Source organism: Platalea leucorodia (assembly GCF_965183815.1).
Source record: "Platalea leucorodia genome assembly, chromosome: 1".
In the NCBI taxonomy this organism is placed as follows: domain Eukaryota; kingdom Metazoa; phylum Chordata; class Aves; order Pelecaniformes; family Threskiornithidae; genus Platalea; species Platalea leucorodia.
In genome coordinates, this window is record NC_138823.1 from 48,416,775 (window position 1) to 48,430,348 (window position 13,574).

Sequence of the window (13,574 nt, forward strand, 5' to 3'; positions counted from 1 at the left end):
TTTTCCCTGTTTAATTGAGTGTCTGTTTTGAAGCAAAACCTAGAGGGATAGGATGGCAAGGTAAAATGGTAGAAAACATTTTAAATGTTTAAAATTTTAAAATCTCGTTTAAATAATAGTTCTATGGGGTAGTCTCAAGTATTTGATGGAAGCAGATAGCAGGTGCTACTTCTCCAGAAAGACCACTTCTCTGACATACTTCATCTGGTGCTCCTTCTCTGGTATGTGAAATGAAAAGATAAAAACCTGAAGTTGCTGCTTTTTAATTAGTCAATGAAGATGGCCTGTGATTCTGAAACTTCACTGGAAGTTACAAATATCCATGTATACTGCAGTTAGGTACTGAAGAAGCTAGCTGAGAGCAGGAATCTTTGGCACCAGTGCGTTCTTTTTCAGTGTTACAGAGAACAGTACTGATAAAAGGGACTTGAATAGTCAATGTCTGGTGCTGACAGCTATTGAAAACACGTATTTAGGTTCAAGTTAACATCATGGAAAGGATCCAAAGATGAGAATAAGACAAAGTAGCAAGGCAGTGGTGACCAAGAGAGAGCATTTGTTAATCTTATTTCATTGCCAAACCAATCTGAGTATTGCCAGAGGATTTTTTTCTTTTGCTTTTTTATCGGCATCATAACTAAAATCACATTGGACAACATAACTCATCTCAGAAAATGATCTCTTACTCATTTCTGGGTTATTCCTTTCTGTCTGACTCCAGCAGTGAGCCTTTACCAGATCGGGTGGAAGAGTACCTTAGACCTCTCAATATTGTAGTCAATTGCAGTCTAACTTGACCAGCTTGGACATGATGACCTTTGTAGTGCTCATAAGAACTGGTTATGGAACAGCGCAGCGATCAGGGAAGATGCAGTCTGTCCTTGACGTCAGTAACTAGAGATCCTGAATGGTGGAATGAGATTGAGGAGGAAAAAACAACTACTGTTTTCTCTCTTCTAATCTTCTGTTTCTTTTATTAAAACTTTACTACTTCTCTGGCAATATTAACCAAAGGGCAGCTGTGCAGGCTAGGTGAACTTGGAAACATCTCCATTGGTTTCAGCTCACAATTTGATATCAATCTATTTCCTATTCTGTTATTAGGAAATAATTTTCTTAATAGGAAAGGGTGATATCACTCCTTTTTGAACCTGTGCAGAAATGGAGGAAAGAGCTGCAACTGCTATCAGCAAGATAAATGGGTGTCAGCCCATAGATACAGGCACAGTCTTCATGCTAATATTGTTTGTTCCTGCCATCTGTGGCAGTTGTGGTATTTCTAAAGACTTGCTGTTTGATCATAGAATAGAATAGATTGGCAAGGACCTCTGGAGGTCATCTGATCCAACTTCCTGCTGAAAGCAGATCCTACTAGATCAGATTGCTCAGGGCCATGTCCCATTGAGTTTTGAATAACTCCAGGGATGGAGGTTCTGCAGTCTGTCTGGGAAACCTGTTCCGGTGTTTGACAACTGTGAGAAAATTGTAATACATAATCATAATTTCCCATCTTGCACCTTGTGTTCATTGCCTTGTGTCTTTTCTCTGTGTACCTCCAAGCGTTCAGTTTCATCCTCTCTATACACTTCTACTACGTAGTTGAAGACAGCAAAAAAAAATGCATCCTCCTCTTAGCCATTTCTACTTAAGAAAGAACAAACCCACTTCTTTCCGTTTCTAGTCATATATCGTATGCTTCATTTTGGAAGCTTTCCTTTGGGCTTGCTCTGGTATGTTACTGTCTGTCTTTTACTGGGATCCCCAAACTGGACACAGGACCCCAAATATGATTTCACACGGTGCTGAATAGAGAAGAATAGTTGTTCCTATCGATCTGCTGGTTATGCTGTTGCTAATGCAGGGCAGCATGCTGTTGACTGTTTGCCACAATGATACAAGGGTGGCAATACCTTGTCTGAGGGTTTTGTAATAGAGCCTGTGTCTTCAAGGCAATAGGTTAAATACAGCTCAAAGGTTGCACTGAAATAAGAATAATACAGCTAGCCTGTTTGAAACAAAACAAATCCTTTGCTACTCTCCTCCTTTGATGCTGTGTGGAAATATCATCTGATAAAAGATTGATAGGTTTTGCGGGATGCGGTAGATGTTCATGGTTTTTTTTGCTGCTATCATCTTCTTTTACTCCTTTCTAGGGAATTGTTCTCATGGGTATCTTTCAAGTTTCTTCAGTGAATGAAACTTGTCTGTCGCTTTGTTTCATAATTTCTGCAGGGAAATGTCTGTACTACAGACCTGGTTGTTGTTTGGGTGCTATTTTCAGCTATATTCCTTTTTTAAGGTTCATGTGTTACTAAAGGCTTCATTTGGAAGCAGGAGTAATTTCGTTCGCTGCAGTGGTCTTTTCTTGCTTGCAGTGCAGCTTTTCACTTCAGTTCCACAAATTACAACCAAACCCTTTAACAGAAACATTTTAGAACTTTCTGATGAATAGTGTCTTCCCTTTTTTTTCTTGTGCAAAGACCAATATGAGGCTTACGTGTTCTTCTGCTTGATCACTGATTTCCAGTGATCAAAAGTTCCTTGGCATTGGCTTGAGCTTGTTATGAGTTCAGGCAGTTTCATGGGTAAGTTTTCTGCCTTATTCTGGGAGGCGCAAAGATTTTTCCATGATGTTGGCCCAGCACAGTCATTCCTAGCACCTGATGCTGAATAAATTATTGCAGTTCAGCCATTCATGACTGTCTTTCACTTTTACCAACAGATAAGCTTTGACTAAACATGCATATTTCTTTGTGAATCACTTGTTTTGGATCCTTATCTGATAGTATACCTAAGGGCTTTAGGAGAACTTAGTTATTAATCAGGGAACTTACCTGCATAAGATTTCATGGAGTACTCATTTTGTGCTCTTGCTCTTAGTCAGAAAAGGGAAGAAAATACAGGCACTGTCTGTGGTGAAAGATAGCTTATCTACTGGCTTTTCATTACTGTTTCTACAAGTGACTATCTCTGCTTGTTTTTCTACAGCTCTTAGTCTGTTTTGGGTCATCTTTTGTATTCAAATATGCAATGATGTTACGGGGAGCAGCATGCAATGGTTGTGCATCGTGTGGGATCTAGTGCTAGATTTGTGTGAATACGGTGTGGAGATTGGTTTCGGGGCTTTCAGATACAAAAGATGCCTTTTTGCAAGGTATCCCCAATGGTCAGTTCACTTTCTTAAATTTGCAGTTGTCCTTCATTACCGTCATGTTATTGTGCGTGTATTCTTTTTTTATTTAGTTAGTTTATGATGATACTTGGAATATTTGATTTACAGATACTACAGTTTTCTATTTTTCTCAATAACTGAACTCATTAAAACAAAATTCTGGAAGAACTGGCAAGGCTTAGGCTTAAAATGTCACTATAAAACCATTTAATTGTTCGTGTCCGAAGTCATCCTGTCTAGAACAGTCTTTATTGAACAACTGTCTTAATGAAATTTAATTATATATTTTAAAGTTGGAGTTGAAATTTTGCTAAAATAGTAGAAATTCAAAGAAAACTATTTAAGTAAAAATATTTACTTTCCTGATTGAATCTGCCTTGAGTAGAGGGGGGAAAAAAACCCAAACCAAATAAATCTATAAGCTGCATTTTTAGTGGTTACAGCAATGCTGATTTTTAAATTTCTGTAGGATACTGTTTCAGAATTAACTATTGAATTATTTCTAACTTGCTAATTAATCAACGAACAGCCCGGGATTGGAGGATAGAATAGTATCAAATCTGTTAGAAGTTGTATTGAATGTTGTGTCATGTCTCATGCTTAAAAATACTGCTAGAGAAAGAAATTTTGATTTTTTTTTTTTTTCCCCTTCACCAATAAATGGAGACTTGACCAATGAGATTTCCTCTTTACTGGCTCCAATAAACAACGAACTGACGTTTATCAAAACTCTCTGACTTGCAGTCAGAGAACTCATTCATTTGGCATGTCCTTTGTGGCAGTGAGTATACATTGTCTGGAGTATTGAAAAACATCACCACTAAAAACAATTTTGAAGACATTCTGTTGTAGCTGATACAGATTCATCCATCTGCACCATATGAATGATCCCTATTAACCTCAGAAATATCTGTACTTGTTGGTATTTTCAGTAGATTGCGGTGGTTATCTTTCTGATATATTTTCCATACAAGGAGGTATACATATGCAGACTCAAATGCAGTCTCATGATACCCATGAAATAAGTTTGGATTTATTGTTAAATTACAAATAGTGCAAAACTGGTATTAAATATTCAACAACAAATCAGGTAAAAAAATATGTTTCAAGGCATACAATTTTCTACTTTTTTTCCAATTGTTGCGTATGTTTTAGAAACAACTTCTGATTAACAACAAATGTGTAACAATAAAATCCTATGGAAGTTGAACACTTACTATAGGATTTATCTGTGTTCTCTGTAGATTTAAATTTGTGACTCGGAACCGGTTTATAGTAGTCTTCCATTACTTTGAGTATCGTCCTTCACTGCAGAATTGTTTAATAAGTCTGTTTTACAGACTGAAGTCCCTATCCTGTAGTTGTGGAAAATATTCCTAGGTACTAAAATTGTGACTGTGGTGTTTTAGAAGCAATCTTCAGCTGAGCTCTACTTTCTATTTAGATTAGTTTGTAGAATTTAATCTTTAACACTTTTGTGTTAATTTGCCATGCAATGAACTCTGCCAGTAGTGTATTTATAACTCTCATATTGCTGAGAATAATATCATATAACCTTGAGATGAGAAGAGGTCCATGTGGGACTTGTTCTAGAAATGTTCCCATGAGATGATTCCCCATTTACAATTACTAGTGGAGAACTTTCTGTTAACCCATTCAAATCCATGCCAATTTTTATGCAGTATGCTGAATGTGCTTTTCAGAAGTCCTATGAAAATAGGTGTTGACTAGCAGATGAGTACCTCTAGGGGCAATGGTCATTTGGCAAGACCTATTTTCTGTAAGGCTGTGTTTATTGCATTTGAGTTTTGCAGTGTCCCTGGATTCTCTATTAAGTATCTCTTATCTGAGCTTTGCAGTTTTTTGGTGGTGTTTTTGGTTTTTTTTTGTTTTGTTTTTTTTTTTTTTGGAAGATCAGTGTATAATGTTGCTAGGGCTGCACTGATGATGATCTCACTTTTTAAGTATGGGGGTGTTAACTTTTTGCTAATTGCTTTGGAAGCGTTCTGATGTAAGGCTTTTTTCTTGTGTGTTTTTTGGTGTTTTTTTGTACGATAAAAGCTGCATTTTTAAATGAAATTTGTGATCTCCAAGTCTGTTCATCTTTTCTTCTTTGGCATTTAAGAAATTATAGTTTGTAATCTCATAAATGCTTTTCTGACTATCTTGTTAAAATAACCACAGTTCTAACTTCTTGCTGTCCTTCAGAATGTTAGTCATTGATCCAGTCTTAAATTCAGTTGTTCTGTTTTATACTTTACTATGTTGATTGCTTCTAAGTGTATGGCATATTGTTTTGGCTTTGCTTTGGTGTATGTGTACAGCATGATAAATTACGAAGTTTCTATATAAGACTGAGTTTTGTGCTTTTTCTGTGAAGCTAGAAGATGATAACCTAATGCACTGTTGTGAGAAATGCTTTAATTTTTGGTGTACTGCTTGGAAGGAGCTTGATTCCCTAATGGAGAGTGATCTGTGAATGGGACTTCTTTCTTTGAAAAAATGTGTAAATAGTCCTCGGGTGAATATTGGAATAAGAGGAAGCTACCTGAGGTAAAACATTGAGCCATTTTTAGATATTTTTGTATTTTAAGAATTAATGCATCCCTTCCCCCAGTGGTTTTGTCTTCAGTCTCGCATATAAAACTATTAATAACTAGTAAGCTGTAAAAACTGGAGACAAAAAATGATCCATCTGATATTTTTAACATCTCCTCTGAAATACAGGATGATCCCCTTAATGCCCTAATGTGCTTTATCAGAATGAGTTTTAAATAATGCCCTGAAACCAGGACTTTTGATGACTGACTTGGAGCTGTGTGTCCATGATTGCTGATATAGATCTGGATCAGTTGCTAGTGAAGAATTCATCCGAATTACGTATGAGCTCATGCTCACACTGCAGTTGCTTTAGGTGGAACATTTAGTGCGGTGTTTATTCCAGGGTGTCCTGTATGGGTGTGTTGTTTTATACCCTGCACTGCACTTCCCATTTGCTTACCTTGTAAGCCTGTAGTCCTTCTTGCAGCTCTTTGTTAGAGGAGAAGCCGCCGCTCAAGCACTCACACACCGTTCAGGGGGTCGCACAGGCACCACCCGAGACTTTAACTGTTAGGACCGGGGTCCCTTTGCAGCAGGCAGCTCCACTGAGCTGACCGGTGCCTCTTTTCGAATCCTTGCTCACACACACAGTCACTGTTGGGTGCTTTCTCTCCCCTCAGACTCAACCCTAGGTTTCCCCAAAGCAGAGTCTCCAATACAACGTACGCCAGACGAATTTATTGAGTGGTTCAGTGGTGAAAAAAAAAAAAAGAGAGGAAAAAAAAAACAAACAAACATAAACCAAAAAACCAACACCCCCCCCCCCCCAAACAACAACAAAAAAAACCAAAACAAAAAACCCCAGAAAACAAAACCGAAAACCAAAACAGCTTGAGCTGGGTGCCTTCAGAGAGGGACCCCAAACAAAGAAATCCCTGGGCAATTACACTCTTACAATTTAAAATTCCCTTCTCCACATGTGACTGTTCAGTCCAATAGCAATATTTGGGTCTGGGGTCTCCTTGTTCCTCATTGAGTCCTTTCTCTGTCTCCAGTAGGGCCGTTCCTTTTCTTACCTCAATGGATGCAGCTTCTGCTGATGGTTGTGGCTACCTTATCTTTCTGGTCTGCACCAGTTTCAGGGCCTTCCTTCACGTAGCTAAGTAGAAGTTCAGTATACCTTCAGTGTATCTAGGTGAAAGTTCACAGCTTGCAGCCCAAGACTTTAGCAAACCTTGCTGCTAACGCTATGTATTGGATTCCATTTGAGCTAGAAAGTGACTCCTACAACATCTTGAAGATAGGAGTGACATTTGCTTTCCTCAAGTCCAAGGGCATTTCTCCCAGTCACCATGATTGATCAAAGATTATCAAGAGCGCCCTCGCAATGACATCTGCCAGCTCCCTCAGCACTCGTGGGTGCATCCCATCAGGGCTACTGTGGTTAACCCCAGCTGATAACTAAGCGCCACACCGCTGCTTGCTCGCTTCCCTCCCCGCCCCCTCCCCAGTAAAGCGTGAAAGTGCGAACACATGGGTTGAGACAAGAACAGTGTAAGAATTGAAATAAAATAATATAGTAATAATAAATTATAATGAAAAAGAAAATAACAAAAAGAGAGAAATAAAACCCAAGAAAGACAAGTGATGCAAATGAAAAACAATTGCTCGCCACCAACCAAATGATGCCCAGCCTGTCCCTGAGCAGTGGCCCCCCCTGGCCAGCTTTTCCCTAGTTTATATACTGAGCATGATGTCATATGGTATGCAATACCCCTTTGGCCAGTTTGGGTCAGCTGTCCTGGCTGCGCCTCCTCCCAGCTTCTTGCGTATCTCCAGCCCTCTCAGTCGGTAGAACATGAGAAGCTGAAAAGTCCTTGACTTAGTGTAAGCACTACTTAGCAACAACTAAAACATCAGCGTGTTATCGACATTATTCTCATACTAAATCCAAAACACAGCACTGTACCAGCTACTAGGAAGAAAATTGACTCTATCCCAGCCGAAACCAGGAAAAGGGCCCATGGACTTATGTATGCCCAGTTTGCTTAAGTATTCCCTGACCTGATCCTTTTCCACCAAGGGTACATCTTCCTTGCTCCAGCCTTTCCCCCTGGTCTCTGGGATTCCTGAAGGCCAGTTTTGCTAGTAAAGACTGAGGCAAAGGTGGCATCAGTACTGCAGCCTTTTCCATGTCCTGTGTAACCAGGTCCCCATCTCACTGAGCAATGGGCCCGCATTTTCCTTAGTCTTTCTTTTGTCATCTGTGTACTTATAGAAACCCTTCTTGTTGTCTTTGACATCCCTGGCCAGATTCATTTCCATTTGGGCTTTGGCTTTCGTAACTGCATCCCTGGATGCTCGGACGTTTTTTCTGTATTCCTCCTACATTACTTGTCCTTGCTTCCACCTTCTGTATGTTTCCTTTTTGTGTTTGATTTTTTCCCAGGAGCTCCTTGTTCATCCATGCAGGCTTCCTGGCATTTTTGCCTGACTTCATATTCATTGGGACAGAACTCTCTTGAGCTTGGAGGAGGTGATCCTTGGATAACATCCAGATTTCTTGCCCCCTCTTCCCTTGAGGGCCTTATCCCATGGGACTCTGCTAAGCAGATATTTGAAGAGGCCAGAGTCTGCTCTCTTGAAGTACAGGGTAGTGAGCTTGCTTTTCTTTCTCCTTCCTGCCCCCAGGATCCTGAACTCCACCATCTTATGGTCACTGCAGCCAAGGCTGTCTTTGATCTTCACATCTCCCATGAGCCTCTCCTTGGTGAGTATGAGGTCCAGCAGAGCACCTCCCCTCATTGGTTCCTCTGTCACTTGTGTCAGGAAATTATCGTCAGTGCACTCCAGGAACCTCCTGGACTGCTTTTATCTGGCTGTGTTTTCCCTCCAGTAGATATGGGTGTGGTTGAAGTCCCCCATGAGGTCCAGGGCCTGAGAATGTGAGGCTGTTTTCATATCTGTCTGTAGAGGGCATGATGCACTTCTTCCTGATCAGGTGGCCTATAGCAGACACCCACGGTAATGTCACCTTTAATTCTAACCCATAAGCTCCCAGTTGGCTCCTCTTCGATTCCCAGGCAGAGCTCCATGCGCTCCAGCTGCTTTCTCACATAAAGGGTGACGCTCCTTCCTCTTCTTCCCTTCCCGTCCTCCGTAAACAGCCTGTATCCCTCCATTGCAACGTTCCAGTCATGGGAGCCATCCCGCCACGTCTCTGTGATCCCAATGAGATCGTAGCTCTGGAACTGCACACAGATCTCTTAAGTCATCATGTTTATTCCCCATACTGCGTGCATTCGTATACAGACACTTGAGGGGCACCCAAGTATGTTAAGGGTCATATTCATGACAGCATAGGTGAGGCTTGTGGAAACCCATGCCAAGCTCAGGAAGATGACCAGTATTAAAGTACCAATGACAGCTGAAAAGAGGATTGCCATGGAAGTCATCGAACTCCAGCCCTCCGTATTCTGCTGTCAGTCTTGTTCCCTCACCACACTAGCAGAAAAGATGTATTTTTCTGTTATACTTCTGGCTATTGTGGATTATCTTGAATGCTTTGTTGCTGTCACTGCTCGTTGATGTGACATGTGAATTGTGCTCTTTTTCACAGGTCTTTGCTGACAAACCTGTGCCAGTAGATGAGATTTATTTTTAGGACTAAATTAATATATTTGATTTTGGCCTGACGCTTTTAGCTTCTGAAGTAATTAATTGGCTACTCAAGCATCTGTTACTTCCTAAGCAGCTGTCGAATGACAGCGAAATAACCTGGTCAGGTGTGTACTCCTTGTAACTATGATTGTGCTGGAGACCCAGGTAGATGGGACAAAGAGTGCACAGGAAGGAAGATGTTTCATTGTGTTTATGTATTTGGGTAGAGCTGGATGGTGAGTTGACAAGCAGATCAGCCAGGAAGAGGACATGTTGAGTTAGGGTAGACTACAAGAATAGCTTGATGAAAACATGGCAAGGTTTCTTCCTGTTAGCAAGAATAGCCCTTGAATGCTTAGGCTGAGATGGCAGCAGACTTTGCCATGTTGTTTTTTTAATTCCATCTTTTCATGATGCCTGCTTTTGAGAGAAATGTCTTTTCTAGCTTTATGTCTCACAAAGGTCTGGTGCGTTTGTTCTAATTTTTCTCCGCTTTGTCAGAAGAAGAAAGTTGTCCTTCAACAAAGGGGAGACGCAAATGCTTTTGCATAAAATCTGTTTTACCAAGGTTTATATCTGCGTTGTCTGGGCTACAGTAAAGTTTCCTATAGGAACTGAGAACAGTTACATGGCTGTCTTGACATTCTTGTGGACTTGTTTGAAGGTCTTAATCTCAGTTCTGTACTGTATCAGGTTCCTAAGACTACACCGGTAACATGTTTGAGTAGATTTTTTTAATATTCCTTGCAGTGACTTCTTGGAAAAGTCTTTCATCTCAACCATATTAGGAACAATGCTGGATAGTATGCTCGCTGGCTGCACAGTGTCCATAATTTCTGTCACTGTGTGTGTAGTAAGTGACATCTGTCTGTCTAACAGCTGAAGTGTTTGCAGTCAATGTGATTTGGTAGCAGCCAGAAAGAAATTCCTAAGGCTGGTGAACATGTAAGTAGAAGAAAAAGCACTGATCTTTCTCATTAAGAAAGGTGGTGTCGTTCTTAGGAAGTTTGAAGATAGGGGCTTGTAGTGTTGATGATGAAAAAGGAACAAGAAGTAGCTAATGAAATGATTTATGGACTGTCAGAAAGAGGTCTAAGCAAGGGTCTCTGGAGACACGTACTTTGGATTTGTGACTAAAACAGCATTGATAAATGCAGTGTTTTAGCTATTGCTGAACAGTTCTTGCACAGTATCAAGGCTTTTCTGTTTTCCACTCTATCCCCCATGGGGGGTGGGCAAGAGATTGGGAGGGGACACAGCTGACCTGTAGTGACCAAAGAGAGATTCCATACCAAGTAATGTCATGCTCAGCAATAAGACTTGTGGGTTGTTTTTTCCCCCAAAGTAGCTGTTGCCTGGGGACTGGCAGGGCATCTGTCTCCTGGTAGTGAGTTTGGTTGGAAGGTTTTTTTTGTTTTCATCACTTTTACCCTTCTGATTCTTTCCTCTATCACACTACAGGGCAGTGAGCAAGCAACTGGGGGGGGGCTTACCTGCCAGCCGGATCAACCCACCATGCCTGATATATGTGAATTAAGGTTATGTTTCTATAAACCTGCTGTTCTGCAGTGTTAAAAACTCAAGTGACTTTGGTTTTTGGTGTCACGTTAAAAAGGAGAATATAGCACACAATCTTCCAGAGGTTATCTCTGAAATCAGTATTTATTAATTGATTTATATTAAAAAAGAACTTTATTTTGGTGTGCGAATAGGTAGATATTGAAGAGAAGAGCTGTACAGTAATATGTGGGGAAAGGAGAAGGGAGGATACCAAGTTGAAATATGTTAAAGTTTGAAGAAAGTCACTCTTTGTTAATGAGGAAAATTTTGTCCTATTTGAAAGGCAAAAATCCACTTTAGTTTTACTTTCAGGGAAGCCTTGAATTTTGAAATTGTTTGTTCAGAGGTAAATAATTATTCTCGGAGGAACAGATCAAATTGCTTTTATGTTGATTCCTAAAGGAGAAGGTTTCTTGAGTAGGTAACTCCATATATGAACTCAAGAATTGTACAGATTCCCTGAAATGTTTAATACAGACAACCTGAAAAACAGGATTTGAATGGAAAACTATGAATGTAAGAAAATAATTGGAACCCCAAAGTGCTAGTTTACAGTGAATTGGGTTAAAATTTTGAGACATTTTTGTACAAGTTTTCTATAAGGAAATCTGAATGTTATCTGTTGTCTTGGATCCAGTTGTCTTGGATCCCAGTAAGAATCATTCTTGTTGGGTTTCCTACCTCTGTCATCAAGCCAAAGTTGTAGGTTTTTTTGTTTTGTTTTGTTTCTGTTTTAGTGACCAGGGGGTGTTGAGACAACTTCAGGATCTTAGCAGCTGAGTAACTTTGACAGACATGTAAACTCCTGTTAACCAAAACAGCTAGTCATGCTGGCCAAGAGTTTCAGAACTATGCACCGTGCATAGCATCTGACATGTTCAGAGCCTGTCCTTTAAGTGATAGTATTTCTTGTTTTAATAAGTTCTTTGAAAGCCAGGAGGCCGTCCCCCCATTTATTCTTTTAAAAACAAAACCATTATTGTAGGGTTTGCAAATAATGTTCCTTAAAAGATTATTTTGGTACTTGTATCTCTGGGGGTGTTGGTAGTATTGTTTGCAAATGTGGTGCAATTAGTCACTGTATTTTCCTCTGGAAATGCTCCAGTCCTTTATAAACAGTTCTCCAGAGCTCTAGTCTCTTTGTGTTGGGCTGTAAGAAGATATCAGCTGATTTGGAGTTATTTGTGTCATGCCACTGGTGCTGGGTCATTGGATGAAGTGGAGTTCCTAATTTTCTAATTTTCTTTAATCTCTTTAGGCCAGATAAAGATTAATCTGATGTTTTTCTGGTATGTATGTTTAGTTCTTTCCTCCAAAGTCTCAGAGCATTTTTTGGTTAGGGTAACCACTAGTTACAGCGAGCCAAGTATCTGCTAGACAAATGGGTGCTTAACATAGGTGAAATGACAGATGATCCTTTTGATCCTCTTTGCTACCCAGAGTGAAAACTGTTTTGCAAAGAGAATTTGTCCTTCCTTTTACATTGTTTTTTGAGCTCTGTGAGTCCTGGATAGACATTTGCTTACTCAGACATAAATGCAGCTTCTTTTCCAACTTACTCTTCTATTTAGGACAAAGAATTGTCTTGAGATCAGATTTGGGGCTTTGAGTGCAAGGCTGAGACAGAGGAATATTTCATGCTGTTGTTATTAGTGAGTCGCTTAATTACTCAAAATGTTGATTTACTCACCCTTGATGCCTATAATATTTCACATATAATTATCAAACATTAATACTTTGAGATTGGCAGTGATTTGTAGCAGTTGTATAACAAAACAGCTGTTGGGGGCAAATGAACAGCAGTACATTTTGACTGAAAGTTGTGTTAACTAATGAGTAAAAAGGGGGACTATTCTATGGGACTAAAAGATTTTCTAGACATTTTTTGTCCTATATTTCTATGATGTATATGTAAATGCATATATGAGAAATGTATCTACATATGAAAACCTTTTTATCGGTAAATTCAATTGGGTTTTGGTACTGTCGGGTTGCTTTTTGTAAGTTAAAGAGAAATGAAAGTGTCATATAAAGTGTGTATTGACATTTTATAATTTTGGGGTTTTACATAAACCTGTGGTTATGAATCCGTTTTATTCTTTTGTTTTGTTGCTGTTAGGTTTCACGCTTTGTGGATCTTCATCTCGAAGGATTAATGTTCACTAGCCATGGATTCAGACATAGTAACAAATATTGAACGTGTTATAAATGGATGTTAGAGTAATTTGGAAATACCTTATTTTAATTCAAATTCAAAATTACTTTTTGTTTTATCAGCAAACACATATCTCTTCATGGTGCAAGCTCGTGGTATAATGTTGAGAGAAAATGTGAAAACAATAGGACACATGATCAGATTGTACACTAACAAAAATACTACACTGAATGGCACAGGTAAGAATATTTCTTATTTAATTTCATTTTTAAAAGAGCTTTATGGAAAAAAAAAAAAACAAAAAAAAAACAAACAACAAAAAAAAAAACAAAAAAACCAACAAAAACCAAACATGCCAAACCTTAATGACACAGCTTGATTATGACAAGCTAAGCCTAAGTCCTACTTCTCTGTAACTGAACGCTGAATAGTTACTGTTTACCAGTTTACTTTGGTAGGAAATATTTGTCTTAGCTGTAACAAAGA

General features: G+C 39.3%; 1 protein-coding gene across 3 annotated transcripts in view; it reads left to right on the plus strand.

Annotated features, from left to right (window-relative positions):
• The window catches only part of B4GALT6 (beta-1,4-galactosyltransferase 6), a 34,879-nt gene that overhangs the window by 4,068 nt on the left and 17,237 nt on the right, over positions 1 to 13,574 (plus strand). For 2 of the 3 annotated variants that reach the window (XM_082323164.1, XM_082323166.1), the window contains exon 2: positions 13,211 to 13,327. In XM_082323164.1, the coding sequence (XP_082179290.1) occupies positions 13,211 to 13,327 (117 nt within the window). Of the gene's footprint in view, positions 1 to 8,404; positions 8,484 to 13,210; positions 13,328 to 13,574 lie in introns of all 3 variants that reach the window. The other variant, XM_082323165.1, reaches the window with a different exon arrangement.